We start from the raw sequence: 19302 nt of genomic DNA on the forward strand, positions 1-19302 counted from the left end.
GCACCTGTGTGCCTCCTACTGCCCCTGCAACAGCGTCGCACTCCTGCTGCCCCTGCAACACAGCAGCACGCTCGTTCTTGTGCAAATCAGCCTGTTTACACGCCCCGAAACGTCTTGATCGGGACCTCAGATCAAAATCCTTCCTTCGTCAAAGTTGTTCATCTCTCTTCTTGTATCTGACCTCCAAATTTCAGCCCTATTGGAGTCGTTTTGAGATCTATACACCATTTGAAGTGGGAGCTATTCAGAAGCGAATTTGCTCTGAATTTCAACAAGTTTTAAAGATTAAAGTTCCTGCTTTCTTGTCTTTTAAATTCCTTTATTTTCTGCAGGATTTTCAATATACGAACACGGGTTCGATTATTTAATAAAGCGGAATTGTGGGGATTCACGCTTAAAGAACTAAGAGTATTCGTATAACCTAAGAGCGTTCATAATGCTCGGACTAAGAGTGTCCGTAAGCATCAAATTGTGACTATATTAAAACATTATTGTTCCTATATTAAAACATTATTGTTTGGTCTAATCTAAAAGAGATTCTTGGAAATTGTTTTCTTGGTAGCATAGCTCGGAAATCTTATTATTTTAGTTTTCGTGGAAGTTTAGCTCCGAAACTAATATATCTTCTCTTTTTATTTTCAGGATGTCGAATGAACTTAGACTCGACTTTCCCATGCTTGACTCAACAGGCTTGGATTACCACAGTTGGGTAACCGATGTTGAGAACCACCTCACTTCAAAGGGAATATTACCCATAATCTAGGCACCTAACCTGGATCGTGTGTTCATGCGAACACCTACAAAGCATCCTCAAGTAGTTATCTTGATGCGACGCCATACGGACAAGGCACTCAGATTGGAGTATATGTCGATCAAGGATGCAAGAGAGCTATGGGTAGCGCTAGAGGAGCGCTTTGGCAATGTCCAAGATTCCTTCCTCCCTGACTTGAAGGTTCAATGGAACAATCTGCGCTGTGCTGATTTCAAGTCTGTTGCTGAATATAATTCAGAAGCTCTTCATCTACAATCCATGTTGAGGTTTTGTAAACAACCTGTCATAGAGCAAGAGCTGATTGAGAAAACTCTCTCCACCTTCCCTGTTTCAGCCATTGTGGTATCAAAGCAATACCGCACTGAAGTCAATGCTGGACGGATCACGAGGTTTCATCAGCTTATCAATATCATATATGTAGCTGAGAAACATGATAACATACTCGTGAGGAATTATAATTCAAGGCCTATTGGAACTAAGAGCGTTCATGAGGTGAATTATAATGCACCCAAAAGAGGGCGCAAGGAGCGGAACCCTAAGAATAAGGGATATGAGGGACGTATGGGTCCATATAACCGCCCTAACAAGGATGGAAACCGCAAGTTTGGTGCGGATACACGTGGTGGCAATGCCACACGTGAGAGAGGTGGTCGTGGTATCCCTGGTCGTGGTGGTTGCCTCATGGCTTGTGGTAGGGGCGCCATGGGTCGTGGTGGGGGTGCTATGGATCGTGGTGGTGGCGCCATGGGTCGTGGTGGGGGCGCTATGGGTCGTGGTGGTGGCGCCAACCCTCCTAGGGAACACCCACAACGTGCACCGCAATTAAAGGGAGGCAACCACACTGACATGTGTTATCGATGTGGATCAAGTGAGCATTGGTTCAAGCAATGCAAGGCAAGCGAGCAACTAGCTTCAAGATACAGTGCATACAGGGACCTGAGGGAGCAAGAAGTGTACCTTGCAGAAGAAGAAGAAGATGGTGGAGATGTCAATCTCACCATAGAGGATTTCAAAGCTGAAGATGAAGTGCACAAGGATGCTGCAGACTTTGATTAGAAAAGTCCTCTTATTTTCCAAGAATTTTTGTAATGGCAATATGCCTTAGTCAATAAGTGAAAATTGTATTAATTCTTTCTCATGTGGCGCACCCAATGAAATATGATGTCTAGGAAAGTCATTGAGATTAATGGTACTTAAGAAAGCCAACATCTCTCTACTTTCCTGGTCATATTTGATTGGAGTTACCAAACAGACTGAGTGACTACAATTTGTCCAAGTTTGATTTTCTTTATTTTGGATTAGACTCTTTGGGACCTTTGATGTAATCATTGGCTATCTTTATTAATAAAGTATCGTATTATTATTCGATGTCATGGACATGTTTTAAATCCGAACTTTATTATTTTTCAGTATGTTTCCTGGAGAGTTGGAATGCCTTGTTGATAGTGGCACCACACATACTATATTGCGACATAGACAACTATTTCTATGGATGACGCCAAGTTGATCTTCTGTGCCTACGATGGCTGGACCATCACAATTGATTCATGGTCGAGGACCAGCTCAATTTATGTTGCCAAATGGCACAAGTATTAATGTCACCGAAGCTCTATATGCTCCTAGGGCTAGAACAACCCTATTGAGTTTTAAAGATATAAGAGCCAATGGTTTTCATGTGGAAACACATTGTGAGAATGGACAAGAGTTCCTTTGCATCACCTCTAATGACTATGGACATAAACGAGTATTAGAGAAACTTATGTGTCGCTCTAGTGGGTTGTAGTGGGTTGTATGCAACCACTATTCGAATGATTGAATCCAACCATGTCATGAGAGATAACTTATGGGATTCTGACACATATAGGCTTTGGCATGACCGTTTGGGACACCCAGGTCGTGATATGATGATCTGTATATTAAAGACTTCACACGGACATCCATTTTTCAAAATGAAAAAAAGTCATAACTAAAATTCGATCCAAGGTAGGGCTGGCGCCGCCTACCCCCTGCCATCCAAAAGTGGTATTGACGCCACCAATACCTCCTTGGTTCCTTTTTCTACTTCTAAAGTCAATTGTGACTTCGTGGCTCAACCGGATACTTCCCTGATTGCTTCTAAAGCCCATCTTTCATTTTGCAAAGCCTGTTCTTTAGCAAAATTAGGATCGAGACCATCCTATGCAAAGGACACTAAGGAAAATATTTAATTCTTACAAAGAATCCAAGGTGATATTTGTGGACCTATTCAACCAACTTGCGGACCATTTAGATATTTTATGGTATTGGTTGATGCATCGACACGATGGTCACATGTCATGCTATTGTCCACAAGAAATGATGCATTTGCTAAACTCCTAGCACAAATCATTAAATTAAGGACTCACCACCCTGATTATCCCATTAAATCAATTCGTCTTGACAATGCTGGAGAGTTTACATAAAAAATGTTTGATGACTATTGCATGTCCATTGGGATTGAGGTTGAACACCTTGTTCCTCATGTTCACACCCAAAATGGTCTCGCAGAAGCTGCCATTAAAAGACTCAAATGGTCGCTAGAGCATTGGTTATGCGCACCAATCTCCCTGTTTCTGCTTGGGGCTATGCAATATTGCATGCAGCTGTGCTCATTCATCTGAGGCCTACTGCAACTCAACCCTTTACTGCGTCCCAGATGGTTACTGGATATGAGCCTGATTTCTCACACTTACGCATATTTGGGTGTACAGTTTATATGCCAATTGCGCCGCCACAGTGCACCAAAATGGGTCCTCAAAGGCGATATATTAGGCATTTATGTTGGATATGACTCTCCAACCATTATCTGCTACTTAGAACCCTTGACAAACGATCTATTTACCGCTAGATTTGTGGATTGTCACTTTGATGAGACAGTCTTCCCGTCGTTAGGGGGAGATAGGAACACTAATGTTCAACAGGAACGATAGGAATTGTCGTGGTCTCTCCCCACTTTGTCTCATTTTGATCCCCGAACCGCACAATCCGAAATTGAAGTGCGGAGAATTCTCGATCTTCAGAATGTAGCAGACTTTATGCCTGATGCGTTTTCTGATATCGCTAAAGTGACAAGATCACATATACCTGCTGCAAACGTATCTGCAAGGATTGATGTCCCTAAAAATCATGGACATGGCGCCACCCCTAGGGGTATTGGGCATGGCGCTGCCACCACTAATAGTGATGGCAATGTGGCTCAGGCCGGGCTCCTAGCAAGGAAACGTGGGAGGCCCAAAGGTTTGATGGATTCTCGCCCAAGAAAGAAAGTGAGTTTGGCACAGAAAGATCCATTAATCATCGACATAAATAACCCGTCTCATGAAGATATTCCGGATTATGGTTATGTCCAAGAGACATCATTGGGGGACGCTCCAATGTTAGAACCAATTCCAGGGAATAGGGAGATCTCCATGAATTACACTAGTGTACATGAGACGTTGAATTGAGATTCTATTATCCTTGATGATGTGTTTGCATGTTCTATTGCTCAAGGAATTATAGAACATGATGATATCGAACCTCACTCTGTTGAAGAATGTCAACAAAGAGCATACTGGTCTAAATGGAAAGATGCGATCCAGGTTGAATTGGATTCACTAACAAAGAGACAGGTATTTGGGCCTATAACGCTGACACCCTAAAGTATAAAGCCTGTTGGCCATAAATGGGTCTTTGTTAGAAAGCGTAATGAGAAAAATGAGGTTGTTAGATACAAAGTCCACCTTGTGGCGCTAGGTTTCTCACAACGCCCTGGAATCGACTACGAGGAGACATATTCTCCCGTAATGGATGTTATAATGTTCCGCTACCTTGTCAGTTTGGTAGTTTCCAAAAAACTTGATATGCAGCTTATGGATGTGGTTACAAAATATCTGTATGGGGATCTAGATTCAGAGATATATATGAAGGTTCCAAATGGACTTCAATTATCCAAGTCAAGTGGCTCTAAACCACAGAGCACGTTTTCAATAAGATTGAGACGCTCACTATATGAATTGAAACAATTCAGACGGATGTGGTATAACCGTCTAAGTGACTACTTGATTGGGAAGGAATATGTCAACAATGAAATATGCCCATGAGTGTTTATAAAGAGGACAAGTTCCAGATTTGCAATTGTAGCAGTTTATGTCGATGACATGAACCTAATTGGAACTCTAGATGAGTTAAAGGAAACTGCTAAGTACTTGAAATCTGAATTTGAGATGAAAGATCTTGGGAAAACACTGTTTTGCCTCGGACTAGAACTCGAGCACCGTAGTGATGGGATTATGATCCATCAGTCAGCATATACTCAAAAATTATTAAGGCACTTTAATGAAGATAAAGCAAAGCCTGTGAGTACTCCCATGATCAGTAGTAGTCTTGAGCTTGAAAAAGATCCGTTTCGTCCAAAGGATGAGGACGAAGACTTATTAGAGGCTGAAGTGCCCTATCTAAGTGCAATAGGCGCATTATTGTACTTAGCTCAATGCACAAGACTGGACATCTCATTCGCATTGAACTTGTTAGCTCGACACAGTTCTGCGCTAACACGCCGCCATTAGATTAGCATAAAGACAATTTTTCGATACTTGAGAGGTAAGATTGATATGGGCTTATTCTATCCCTATAGAGAGAAAATAAATAACGGAAGTGTGGGATCAGACTCCACAAGGAAAAACACCACCTTCCGTGCTCCTCCTCCCTTCCATCAAAATGACAACGATGTCTTGATGGGTTTTGCTGATGCAGGGTATCTCTCTGACCCTCACAAAGGTCGCTCCCAAACGGGTTATGTCTTTACCATGGGAAGCACTGTGATATCTTGGAGGTCTACAAAGCAGACCCTTGTTGCTACTTCCTCAAATCATGCAAAGATTATCGCTCTACATGAAGCCATGCGAGAATGCATATGGCTAAGGTCTGTAGTTAGACACATTCGAGGAACTTGTGGTTTGAAGTCTACCAAAAATGAACCTACATGCATTTATAAAGATAATGCAGCTTGTATTGAGCAAATGAAGTTAGGTTTCATCAAGGGCGACAACACCAAGCATATATCGCCTAAATTCTTTTACAATCAGCAACAACAAACACTTCTAAATATTGAAGTGAATCAAATCCGTTCAGAGGATAATGTAGCGGACTTGTTTACCAAGTCGTTACCTAAATCCACCTTCGAGAAACATGTGAAGAGCATCGGATTAAGAAAGTTATCTGAACTCCCATAATTGTAGAAATCAGGGGGAGACCTTGACATCAGGGGGAGGTATGATGTCTACATGTTCGATCTCAAAGAGTGAAGGATGTGTTGTGCTCTTTTTGCCCTTCGACCAGGGTTATTTTTGTCCTATAGGGTTTTTGTTACCTGGCAAGGTTTTTAGTGAGGCAATGATCAAAGCGTCATCACCGAGTTTGAGCGGCACAAGGGGGAATATTGAAGGATGTCGACTACTCCACATTCACGCGCGTTGTGCTCTTTTTCTCCTTCGACCAAGGTTGTTTTTTTCCCACAGGGTTTTTATTACTTGGCAAAGTTTTTGACGATGCAACTTAGAAGCGCATAGCAGAGGCAACACTATTGACATAGAATATCCAAGGGGGAGTGTTGTAAATGATAATGACAATTCATGCAATAGGTATTGTTTAATGTATGTGATTGACATACTTGTAATGTGCGATTGACAGACTCGTAATGTATGCGATTGACGGACTCGTAATGTATGTGATTGACAGACTCGTAATGTGCGAGTTATTAGTATAGCTATTATGTATTGCATTTTGTATACATGATGTAACCCTATATAAACCTCATGGTGAGATGAATACAACACAATACAATTTTTCCAATCCTCTACAACAATAAACCTAATAAATCAGCTTCCAGAAGAGGAACGAAATCAGCAGGGAGAGAACTAAAGAATCTACAACCAGGCTCGTAACCATGACCAATATTTGCTAACAAATCAATAGCTAGATTACATTCTATGTATATTTGGATAAGGAACGCATTCCAATCCTACTCAAAAGCTCGACAGTTTGCCACAAGACTATAAGGAGAATGAAAATGATTTTTCAGAGAGAAAAGTAACTCGACCACAACAAGTGAATCCGTTTCTATTTCCAACAATCTATAACTATTCAGGCATGTGACCATGGTTTTATGGCCAAATTACATCTTCATGATTCTAGAGGTCATTTGGAAGCAGTTGTCATATAGCTGAGGAGGTTTTTGACTTTCAAGTACGGACAAAAGAGATGACATTAATGTTTTCCTATAAAAATAATAGTTTTGTTGTCGAGGTGAAGTCACGGGAGACGCTTGTAGATGGTTCAAAAAAAAAAATACTACGGGTGAACATTTGAAGAAATATGAGGTATTTGGTGATCAAACTTGTGCGACTTTTACTGGGGATGTCCAAATTGTCAAGGATTTTATGACCCATCTTCCTAGCAAGCTCAAACAAGAAGAAAGTGACTTTTGCTATAGTTATTTTATCAAGGTATGACATTCATCCAGAAAGTGAAGGGAGCTAGCACGCATATTTCTATTAGTTGACTTTTGAAAAATGGGACACTATGTATGCATAGATTTTTGATCGACTACGACACAAAAAAAATTAGAGATGAAGAAAACATGCCTATTTTTCAAACTACCGGATAATCATTTTACAACAGGCTCTGGCTAGAAAGGCGTAGATATTGTCATTACAGATGTCAAAAATGCTTCTTTGGATCAAAGAGCACTAGTGAAGAGGGCTATGGTATGCGCTTGTTGTAAAATGAGATGTCTGGAGGCCTCATCTCCGTAATTCATCTACAAACAAATAAACCATGTAATGAGTCACATTGCAAGCCTGTTGATGGATTTGCGGATGATTTTCAATATTTTTCCATGACAAGCAGATACAAGACCGCTAGTTTTTTGAATGCTGATTGAGGAGGGTGATACGTAGAATCAAATTTTGCATCTGTTCGCCAATACCGCAACTTGATGGTAGCAACCTAGTTGTGGCCCTTGTAGACTTTGGGAAAGTAGAAGATGTTTAGGACGTCCTTCATCTAGGTGAAGATTACACCTATATGGATTTAAGTGTGAAAAAATATCAATCTGAGTTTAAAGAATTTTTCCTGACTTCATATATCAAAGATTTTTTTATTGGTTAAAAAATTAGGGTCCTTGACCAAAAGCCCCAAAATGAGTCAAACTTTTCTCACTTATCCCAACAACAGTCTTTTATTCCCACATACACAATTTCACATAAAATTATCATTTTGCCCTCAATCCAATTAAAGATTTACAACTAATGTCTCTCTCTCTCTCTCTCTCTCTCTCTCTCTCTCTCTCTCTCTCTCTCTCTCTCTCTCTCTCTCTCTCTCTCTCTCTCTCTCTCTCTCTCTCTCTCTCTCTCTCTCTCTCACACACTTCCCCCTCTCTCTCCCGTCTTTGTCCACGCCGGGGTCGATGTCGCAGAAGAGACCTGCCAGGGGCCTTCGAGCTTCAGAATGGAGCCCAGTCGTTGACGACGAGGTTGATGTCGGGGATGCGAGCAACGAGGCCGTAGGAGAAGCCGTGGCCCTGGTGTTCTGGCAAAGTCGGTTTTGGCGAAGTGGTCTCCCCACCGGATCTCCGCCTCCTCAACGAACGCCATTTCCCACCCCCGTAAAATCTCAGACGACCTCATTCAGCTTCTCGCCTCAATCTCCGGCTGCCCCGTTAAGGCCAAGATTGGCCAGGTTATGAAGCAGATGAGCGCCACCACTAAAGAGGCAAGGAGAAGCGGGAGTTTCTAGAGCTGGTGAGTTGCTGGCCTCACTCGCCTCACTCTCCAGCTGCAATCGGAGCCAGTAGGGTCGCCGGTTGGTTTGATTTTTTTTTTTTGGCAGATTTCTAATGGCTGCGCTTTTTTTTTTTTTTCTCTCCTTTTCTTTTTGTTTAATTATCTATTGTATGGACTTGCAACAACTAGTATTAGAGAATCTTTGAAGATTGGAGCCTACTCATCCTCCATATAGTGCATACCTTGACTTATTTTTTTAGGACTGAGCTGCAACCCTCTTGTTTTTTTTTTTTTCCTTTTTACTTTTTTGGTAAAATGGGGGCCAGAAGGTCCAAAAGGAAAGAAAAAAGAAGAAGAAAAAAAAAAGTTTTATCGGGGGTAATAGACGTCTATTGGGAGGCAATACACGTCTACTGGGGGGTAATAGACGTTTTGAATTGATATAATATTTTTTTTTTCTTTAATCAAAGTTTTATTTGTGTAACTTTAGAAAAATTAGTTCCCATTTCGATAATCGAAAAGTCTATTGGGGGGCAATAGACGTCTATTATGGGGCAATAGACCCCCCAATAGAGGCCAATAGACGTCTATTGCCCCTCTATTGGGCGACAATAGACATCTATTGGGAGCAATAGAGGTTTTTAGAAAAGTCCGGTGGATAGCAGCCGGTGATCGGAATCCGGCGGCCGGTGACCGGTGACCAGATGCCGTCAAAGAGGTGAGGGTAAAATGGTATTTAAAAAAAAATGAAAAACAAAAAAAAAAACTTAATGAGGTATTAGGGAAGACCCCTTTAGACTGTTTTGGGTAAGAGGGAATTAAAAAAACTTAATGGGGTAAGTGAGAAAAAAATCTCTAGACATGGGGTAAATGGACAAAATCCAAAAAAATTAAGCTTAAGGAGAGGTTAGATTAGTATCATCTAATCCCCAATGGGGCCAAAATTGATAAAGATTATAGGGAGCTATAGAAACTATGTATTCTTAAGGATGAACATGAGACATATTATGTGGTTATGTATGGCACCAAGTATCTACTACTAGCTTATGTCCGTCATTCGAAAGAAGTTCTCCAAAGAAGATTTTATATTGGAATCTTCGGGGCATTGCTAATAACCCTATTCATAATTTTTTACAGGATTTCATCCAGACTCACAATCCGAAAGTGTTATGTATAGTCGAGCCTTTTGTTTTTTAAGTTCCATCCATACATTTTTTTGGCGTTCCATGGGCATGGTGTCAGTGTGCACTAATGATCGTTCAACTTGCCGAACTTATGGATCTTATGTGAGTCTTCTATGGTTCCCTGGGTTCATCTGTTATCTAGGAGAGAGAGCAGCAGCTTCTCTTCAAGTTGTGTTTGATTCAGTGAATTGTGTTATCACTTCAATTTATGCCTGCACCACCAGTGGCGTACCCAAAAATCTCTCTTAGGAGGGTCAAATTTATAAGGTCATTGTTCAATACTCCCTCGGCTACTTCTTCCACACTACCAAGCTCACCATGAAACCTAATTCCACTTCCACTTCCCTCACTTTATTTTCAGCCTCCTTCGTCTTCACCGTTCTTCCCCAAATTGCTTCCAGTCCAAGCTTTGACAGTGACAATCTCGAAATCAACGTCATTGTGGCTATGGTTAATCTACCACGACCTTCTCTGCCTACGCTGAGCTTTAAAGACCCAATAATTGTGAACTACATGTCGTCAGAGATGCTCGTCGGGTTTTTGGCTTCGAAAACAGAGTGGATTGAGGCGTAGAGAGTTTTGGCTTGGAATTTCAGTCACAATGGAGTTGCTAAAGAGATCAATATGGCCAATTTGCTTGTTTTCGAGCTTGAGCTTCTTTGATATCCTTGTCTAAGGGAGCCATTGCTGGGATCACAATTGGGTGCACTGTGTTTGTGGTGATTTTAGCTTATGGAGTTTACTAGTATTAGTGGAAGAAGAAGCTGGAGGATGAAGAAGATGATGAGATTGAGGATTGGGAGATGGAGTATTGGCCGCATCAATTTTCGAATGAAGAGCTGAGTGAGACTACGTACTGATGGCTCTTCGAAAGATCACCTTTTGGGTTCTAGTGGATTTGGGAAGGTTTACAGAGGAATTTTATCGAACAAGACGGAGATAGCAGTGAAATGTGTGAATCATGATTCAAAGCAGGGGTTGAGAGAATTCATGGTTGAGATTTCTAGAATGGGGAGGCTGCAACATAAGAATTTGGTCCAAATGCAAGGGTGGTGTAGAAAAGGAAACCCGAACAGAGAATAAAGCGTGAAGTTGCAGAGAGATAAAAGAGAAGTCAGAGAACTTTGGAGAAGATGAATACTAAAAGGATAGAAATACCCTTGAAAAGTTAACAAGGTTAACGTTTTTACTGTTCATAGGTATGAATATTTGGTCGGGCTTAAATCCTCAGATACAATTTTGATATTTCCCAAAACTAAGGTAAGAAAATTAATAGTCGGGAATAGTTCAAATACTGTTTGGATGATTTTCCCTTAACTTAAATACTGACGATGCTTGAAAGCAGGACTCAGGCCGTTATGGTATGGAGCCATTTTTCATGACTATAGAGGAGAATTCCTTGGTGCATTTGCTTCTAATTTTAACATTCCTAGTTTAGTAGTAGCGGAGGTAATGACTGTTATTAAGACTATTGAGCTAGCTTGGGTAAGGGACTGGAAACATATATGGTTAGAGGTTAACTCTTCTCTAGTTCTAAATTTCATGTTGTCCCCTGTTTTTTGCCTTGGCAGCTTTATATTGAGTGGGGCAATTGCTTATACCGCATTTCTCAAATGTAATTATGATATTCACATATCTTTCGAGAAGGGAATCAAGTTGTAGATGCATTGGAGAATTATGGTTCGTCTTCTAGTGAGTTGATTTGGTGGGACCTAACTCCTTTTTTCATTCATAAACATTTTCAGAGTGACCATTTGGGTATTGTCGAAGTTTCTTTTTTCAGTAGTTTGGTTTTTCTATACCTTGTTTCCGTTTTGTATGGGAGGTTTTGGTTTTTTGGTCCCCCTTCTCTTGTATTTTTTTCCTTCTTCAATAAATTTCAAAGGTTAAGATTGCTTTTTGCCTTTCTTAACCTTTGACTCCAACCAAAAATAAAAAAACTATCCTACCAAGCCATTAGTATTGATTAGTCAAAAATATGTAAAGAGTGATCAAAATCTTTTCCCCAAAAAATTTTCTATGAGTAGCAAATCTTCTCATTTTTTTTTAAATAATAGCAAATCTTCTCATTTCTACGAAAGATTTAGCAAATCTACGGTTTTGGTCTTTTTAAATTATTTTCTACCATTTTGAATTGGCACAAAACACTTTATATTTTTCTTTGTAGATACCATAATACCAGCTGGAGAGCCCACAAAAAAAAAAAAAAAAAAAACCCTTATCTTATCCAATTACACCACAACTTTTTAACAGTTTTTAATTTTTTTAAATGAATTTTCATTTTCCAAAAATAAAAAGAAAAGTAAAAGATGACCGTTGGGGCTAATGTCGGTTCACTAACTTCAAATATATTCCCTCTTTTTCCCATTATTCTCCTGAAACACAAAAACAGAGCAAATCAGAGAAAGAAAAGAGAGAGAAAGGAAAGAGAGAGAAAGCAAGAAACTTTGGACTACCAAGGTCTTGAAGGCAAAAACCCAGAAGGATTTCTGGTCCCATTCATCAAGATTTGGTCATGGACACCAGAGCAGTCCTTCCTCCACAACCCAGAGGTATCTAAGCACTTGTTCTTCGTTTTAGTTTCATAATTCTTTCTGGGTTCTGTGATTTTGGTTTAGATAAGCAATAAAAGTTGTTCAATTTTGGGTTTTGTATGAGTTTCTTCAGGTAATTGTCATTTCTATCGGTTTTGGAGTAATCTACTTCTAGGGTTTTAGGATTATATATATCTAGGATTATATGTATCTACATGTGATTGTTGTATAGGGCTTATTTCAAATTTGGTTTTGGGTGTTGTGATTTGAATTGGGTACTCGTTCCTTCCCTGATTATTGAATGTTTAGGGTTGTTCATGTAGATCAGCACAAGAATGTTTTTTTGGATTTTATAATTCGTTATTTTATCTTTGTGTTTCTGGGTTTGTGGGGTTTAGATTCTTGGGTTCCTGGGTCTCTGCCTTTTTGTTTTCATAGATTCAGAATCTTGGGTTTCTGGGTTTACTCCTATCTGAATGTTTCTGGGTTTGTGGGGTTTAGATTCTTGGGTTTCTGGGACCTCTGCCTTTTTCTTATCATAAATTTAGAATCTTGGGTTTCTGGATTATACTCTTTTCTGTTTACCTTTTTCTATATATCTATTTGTGGTTGTTTTGTGGGTTTACTCACCAACCAGGTTTTGTCTGCTTTCATCTATTTCTTGTTCTTTCTTGTGTTTGAAATTTTGAAGGACTTCATGTATTTCTTTACAAAAAGTTGAATTTGAATGTATTACTGATGCTTGTGTTTTTTGAAGGGGATGGTAAAGTCCATGGAGAAGCACCAAGAAGGAACCAGCGAGTAGCTCTTCGAGACAGGACCAATGTTGAGGCAGGTCAGGTCGAAATCAAAGGGAAGCCCCCTGTTCAGAACAATCGCCCCATGACAAGGAGATTTCATGCCGAACTGTTAGCAAACAATGCACAGAAGAACAATGTGGTAATAGCCCTTGACAACTACTTTTTCCCATGAAATTCTAGTTTTTGAAACTTGGAGTTGATTCTGAAACTGCATTTGGGACTTTGTAAATTTGTAGAACCAAGTGCTCGGTGTTGTAGACAAGGCAGCTCAGAATAGAAAATGCGCCCCTACAAAGAATGTTACTGAGAAGGTAACTGATGAAGAGAAGGAGAAGCCTGTCAATAGAAGCAAGCCAGTACAAGGTCCAAGGAAGGAAGTCAAGGCTTTCACTTCAACTCTAACAGCTCGAAGCAAGGTGAGCTTAGAAGTTGATCCTTATCGAATTGTACACATATGTTCTCACAGTACTGCTTCTGTTTATTTGTTGGGTATTGAAATTTTGTTTACTGCAGGCTATGGCTTGTGGAGTCACCAACAAGCCAAAAGAGCAGATTGTGGATTTTGACGCAGCTGATGTCAATGATGAACTGGCAGTTGTTGAGTACGTTGATGAATTGTACAAGTTCTACAAACTTGATGAGGTAATCTCTTCTTCCCTCCTCCCCCCCCCCCCCCACACACACACACACACACACCCGCATTTCCCCACACACACACACACACCCGCATTTCCCCTTTTATGCTTCTTCTATACCTTTTCTTACACATGAAATATACATTTGCAGGATGGCAGCCGAGTTGGAGATTACTTGGACAAACAGCCAGATCTTAATTCGAAGATGAGGTCTATCCTTGTAGACTGGCTGATAGATGTTCACAGGAAATTTGAACTAACGCCCGAAACATTCTACCTCACTGTGAATATAATTGACCGATTCCTTTCAAGGAGGATGGTAACTAGGAGGGAACTTCAGCTAGTTGGCATTAGTTCCATGGTGATAGCCTCCAAGTATGAGGAAGTTTGGGCTCCACAGGTACCGGTTCTTCACTAGTTGTAAATTAAAAATCATTGACACTGATGCCAAACATCATACTTATCTGAAATGTGTTCCAATATGCAGGTTGAGGATTTTGTGTGCTTATCAGACTATACATATACCGGCAGTCAGATTCGTGCAATGGAGAAAGCAATCCTGGAGAAGTTGGGGTGGTATTTGACAGTTCCTACACCTTATGTCTTTCTTGCTAGATACATCAAAGCATCCATTTCACCTGATGATGAGGTACTCAATTTCTATGGTTTTTTTGGAAAGTAAAACCATACTTTAAACTGTTTTTTAGGTGAAGCGATGAATATTAACATGCTTTTCTTACCCTTGTAACGCAGATGAGGCATATGGTTTTCTTTCTAGCTGAACTTGGAGCCTTGGATTATCGAACAACCATACGGTACTCCCCATCCATGATAGCTGCTGCAGCCGTCTATGCTGCCCGCTGTACCCTCAACAAGAAGAGTTTCTGGACTGAAACTTTGAAGCACCACACTGGTTACTCTGAAGAACAGTTGAGGTAATGACGCGTTTCTACAATGTATAAACCATGTTACCTACTTGAATATCAGTCTATATACTTGACTGTGACAGTTTGCTAATTGAGCGTGCTTGATCATACAACAGGGAATGTGCCAAGGTCTTGGTTGGCTTTCACTTGAAGGCTGCTGAAAGTGATCTTAAAGCTGTTTATCGGAAATACTCAAAACCTGAATATGGTGCTGTTGCTGGTCTTACTCCTGCCCGAAGTTTTCAGTCCTCTTCATGAAGATGTTCTTCCGGTAGTGGTTTACCTTTTGTAGACAATACAGCCACCTGAATATGCTAGTGGTGGTTTTTCAATTCTTACATTGGGTCAAGAAGATTTTGAAAACCCTATATTCTATACTAGTTAGTCTCTCAGTGTCTATATTGGTGCAAGTGAGAGTATGCACTGTTTTACTGTATAGTGTTTTGGGGTGTACAAGAATTTTGGTTTGGAAACTGATAGAATGCACTTGTTTGCTGCCTAGCCTCATTCCTCAGCAATATAGATTGTTCATCTCTACTTGTCCTCCATATATTATATTGTTGTTCTATCAATAGGCTTGTATGTTATTCAAATTTTATTTGTTTTATCAGGATCAATCAGATGAAATGAAAATGAGAATAACTTAATTAGAACACCACAAGATGTTAATGTTAGCAAGCACAACAAGTTAGAACGATATCGCAAAATTCTAATGTTAATGCCTCCCATTATCTTGTAAAAAGGTTAATCAGTTAATGCTTCCCATCATCTTGCTATTTTTACAAACTCTTCAAGACATTTCTATAAATACTTCGCCTCATAACCCTTCAACACTTAATCACTCTAAAATTTAGGCCGGGCCAAATGACATTGAGTAATCCCAAAGTATAAACAGACAACATTCTTTTTTTTTTTTGAAATAAAGACAATATCTTTTTCTTATTGGCCAAAAGTATTTCTCTTTTTATTTATTTTTTCTACCCACTGATTTGACCATTTCCCCCCTAAACAAACAGAACCCAAGTTTTTACTTGAGCTGGATATACCAATTTCAAATCTTTATTCTTTTCAAGCAAATATTTCAACAGCTTATATACACTAGGAGACCACAGAAACTCATGGGTTTGAGTCATCTATACATTCTCAAACAATGAAAACACCATCTTTCTCATTGTTCAAGTTCTCCCCAGACCATTTCGCTCTTTGCTTGCAAAACTGCCTGAAAGCAAAGACTCTGAGACAAGGGAAGCAAGTCCATGCAGTGTTGTTATCATCTGGGGTTGACATGAACTTGTTATCTTTGAGCTCAAAGCTTGTGGGGATGTATGCAAGTTGTGGGGACGTGAGTTCTGCACGGAAGGTGTTCGATAAAATTCCCAAACCAAATGTGTTTTCATTGAATTGGATGGTGTTTGCTTCGGCGTTTAATGGGTGGTTTGAGCAAGCAATTGGGTACTTTTGTTTGATGCGAGAGTTGGGAATTGTTGCCAATAAGTTCAGTTTTCCGGTCATGCTTAAAGTGTGTGTTGGTTTGATGGATTTGAATAAGGGAAAGGAAGTTCATGCTGTGGTGTATAAGATGGGGTTTGAAAAGGATGTTGCTTTGGGGAATGCATTGGTGGATATGTATTGCAAATGTGGAAGCTTGTGTTATGGTCATCGAGTTTTTGATCGAATGTTTGAAAGAGATGTGGCTTCTTGGACATCTATGATCTGTGGGTATTGTAATGTAGGAAGGACTGATCAAGCGGCAATGTTGTTTGAGAGGATGAAGTTGGATGGATTGGAACCAAATGATTTCACATGGAATGCAATGATAGCTGGGTATGCTCGGAGTGGAGATAGCAATCGAGCATATGTGCTACTATCTAGGATGACTAAAGAAGGATTGGTTCCTGATTTGGTTACATGGAATGCAATAATTTCAGGTTTTTCCCAAAGCCAGGAGGCAGGTGAAGCTCTTAAGTTGTTCAGTGCTATGTTAGTGTCTGGAATTAAGCCCAACCTTGTCACTATCACAGGATTGCTCCCAGCTTGTGGAGTGCTTGGTTCAGTTGAAAGAGGGAGAGAAATTCATGGATTGATATGTAGGATGGGATTTGACATAAATGTCTTTGTTGCTAGTGCTCTTATTGACATGTACTCGAAATGTGGCAGTGTGAAAAATGCTCGAAGTGTATTTGACTGGACTCCTGTATACAATGTTGCGTCGTGGAATGCAATGATTGGATGTTATGGTAAGCACGGTATGGTTGATTCTGCGGTAGAGCTTTTCGAAAGAATGCAAGAGGGAGGAGTTCAGGCTAATGAAGTGACTTTGAGTTGTGTACTTTCTGCATGCAGCCATAGTGGTTCTGTAGAAAAGGGTTTAGAGATATTCAGGTCCATGAAAGAGAGCCATGGAGTTGAGGCAAGTAAAGAACATTATGGTTGTGTCGTCGATCTCTTGTGCCGTTCAGGGAAGATGGTAGAAGCTTATGAGTTTGTGAAGTCCATTCCTTTAGAAGTCACTGAATCCATTATTGGAGCTTTGCTGAACGGGTGTAAAGTCCATGGAAGAAGAGATCTTGCTAAATTGATGGCTCAGGATATTCTGAAAATGGAGTTAAAGAGACCTGGAGGTTTTGTAACACTCTCAAATATCTATGCTGCTGATGGAGAATGGGAAGAAGTTGAGTATGTAAGGAAGGTGATGAAGCAGAGGAAGGTCCTTAAGAAACCTGGATTTAGTTCACTCGATTAAATGGAAAGTTTGTTGCAGTGGAAGTTGGAAAAGAGGTCAACAAAATGTCCTTGTCTGCCGTTAATAAGATACAATCAGTTCAGTAAATTTCAGCTTCTTTTTCTGGTTGCACCAGACATCTCCAGTACAGCTGAATTGAGATTCCTAACTTTTGTGTATGTCCAGCCATTCGGCTTTCAATACAGAGTATGAGATATTAGTCATATAATGGAAAGATCAAATATTTGACCACGAATAGCAAACTTCTGTTGTATATATTTCTGTGCTGATTCTGAAATGCATATATACTTTACAGAAGAAAAATATTAGAGATTCATAATCTAAATTCTTATTAATTAATTGGTTGAGTCTATTGATACCCTTTCTTTTTCATGCTCCCCAAATTCCCATCTGAATGTTGTGTTCTCTTTCGTCTTTGTATGCAGACAACAGAACGATGGAGTCTCTGAGATGAAGATAGTACTGCTGGGGATGATGGTTGAACCGATTGAGATACTACTTCAACTGGATCTGCAGGTTAACAGCTTCAAATGTTGGTACTACTTTCTTTCTTTCCTTAATTATGAACTATAGCCTTTTAGGCTTCAAGTCACTATTGTTTCAAAACAAGTTGGCAGCATATAGTAATTATCCACTTTTCGAGCTGAAGTGTAACTTACTCCTTCTTCAGAAATTCATAACCCTCTAACACTGAAAGTCCATACAAACACTTGAAGCATGGAATTAGTGATTAGTAAACTTGTTCAGATGCAAATGACCTGTTCTCAACTTCTTCGTATGCCCAAGTATGCCTGCTGAACTTATCTTCATAGATCATACTTCACACTTTCTTATGAAACACTTAGGCTTTTAGTCGATCTATCTTCTTAGCATCGTCTACTTTGAACGCTGAATATGTAGCTTGGGAGTTACATGTCTTCCTGTAGTAATAGTATTTACTACTTTGTTCAAAGTGCAATTAGGGTCAATTGCTTGTGAAGAAAGCTCAAAAGAGTCCAAGAATAGAATCGCCTACGCAGCTAGCATAGCTAGGAAATTAAAGGGGTCATAACCTAACCATTGAAAAAATGAAAAAGAGTCCTAAATTCACCCACTCTCCCAATAATTGCATTGGCTTAAAGACACAAGCTTGGAGTAGAAGAAACCATGCCCTGCCTAAAAGGCTAAAACAGTGGCTGTTGTCCCTGTCCTGGAGGGTCATGGGGGGTTCTTGGACCACCTTTATGTGCCCCCACGCGTTATTTTGTTTTGTTTCCAAGTCCCACATGCATCAAATTCTCAAAAGTTATGTGGGAAGCAATGATATGATATTGGATTCTTGTTGCTACCAAGTCCATCCCCTTGTGTAGAAAAATGGAAGCACCCAATCGTTTTTTGGTAATTGGAAACCCCCCACCATTCACTCTCACATTTGCACCCAAACTTTTTGAGTTAGGAACTTAGATGAAGCATCCCAATTTCAAATAGGAAACACAAGGATTATTATTGGTGCTTTTTTCTTGTCATTGTTAAAACGTGGTGTTCTTATCTAGACTTTGGACAGTTATGAACTAAAGGAGTGTCATAGAGGCACCTGGCTGTCCTCCATTAATAGCTTCCATCAATTAGGTTCATTTTCTGGGTTGGCTTTATCATAGTCAAGTTAATTAGTTGAGAATGAACTTCTGTAAACTATCAGGCCAAGAAAGTTAGGATCTTTATCGAGAATTTTCTACCACGCTGATCAGAATGACCTGAAGAACATGTCGTTGTAGTGCAGAAGGTTACTTTTTTGACTTTGTTACCAAAATTACTCGTTTAATTTTACAATTTTAATCATTTGGGTCATGAAAAAGAAATGATATTCTACGAATTTTTGCAAGGTATTATAGCTTTGATCAAGCTATGTCGGCCAATTAAATGTCATCATCTTTAGGTTATAGAAGTT

General features: G+C 39.8%; 2 protein-coding genes across 6 annotated transcripts; both read left to right on the top strand.

The window, feature by feature from the left end:
* Positions 1-12125: 12125 nt before the first annotated feature.
* On the top strand, positions 12126-15151 carry LOC112164783 (G2/mitotic-specific cyclin S13-7). Its single transcript, XM_024301093.2, has 8 exons — positions 12126-12289; positions 13029-13210; positions 13308-13487; positions 13585-13713; positions 13858-14106; positions 14194-14355; positions 14460-14641; positions 14749-15151. The coding sequence occupies exons 1-8, from the start codon at positions 12253-12255 to the stop codon at positions 14888-14890; spliced, it is 1263 nt and encodes a 420-aa protein (XP_024156861.1). The 5' UTR covers positions 12126-12252; the 3' UTR covers positions 14891-15151.
* Positions 15152-15492: 341 nt separating this feature from the next.
* On the top strand, positions 15493-18329 carry LOC112164782 (pentatricopeptide repeat-containing protein At5g59600). Of its 5 annotated transcripts, XR_005799288.1 has the most exons (3): positions 15493-17530; positions 17801-17907; positions 18046-18326. XR_005799288.1 is itself a non-coding variant. In XM_040505569.1 (2 exons), exon 1 carries the CDS (start codon positions 15783-15785, stop codon positions 17373-17375), a length of 1593 nt encoding a protein of 530 aa, XP_040361503.1. In that variant the 5' UTR covers positions 15493-15782; the 3' UTR covers positions 17376-17410; positions 17801-18328. The 5 variants fall into 5 exon arrangements, 1 of the variants encoding a protein (XP_040361503.1); XR_005799289.1 differs by having other exon boundaries at positions 15493-17561; positions 17801-18329; XR_005799290.1 differs by having other exon boundaries at positions 15493-17452; positions 17801-18328.
* The last annotated feature ends 973 nt before the right edge of the window (positions 18330-19302 follow it).

The sequence above is a fragment of the Rosa chinensis genome, chromosome 5 (assembly GCF_002994745.2).
Source record: "Rosa chinensis cultivar Old Blush chromosome 5, RchiOBHm-V2, whole genome shotgun sequence".
Classification (NCBI taxonomy): domain Eukaryota; kingdom Viridiplantae; phylum Streptophyta; class Magnoliopsida; order Rosales; family Rosaceae; genus Rosa; species Rosa chinensis.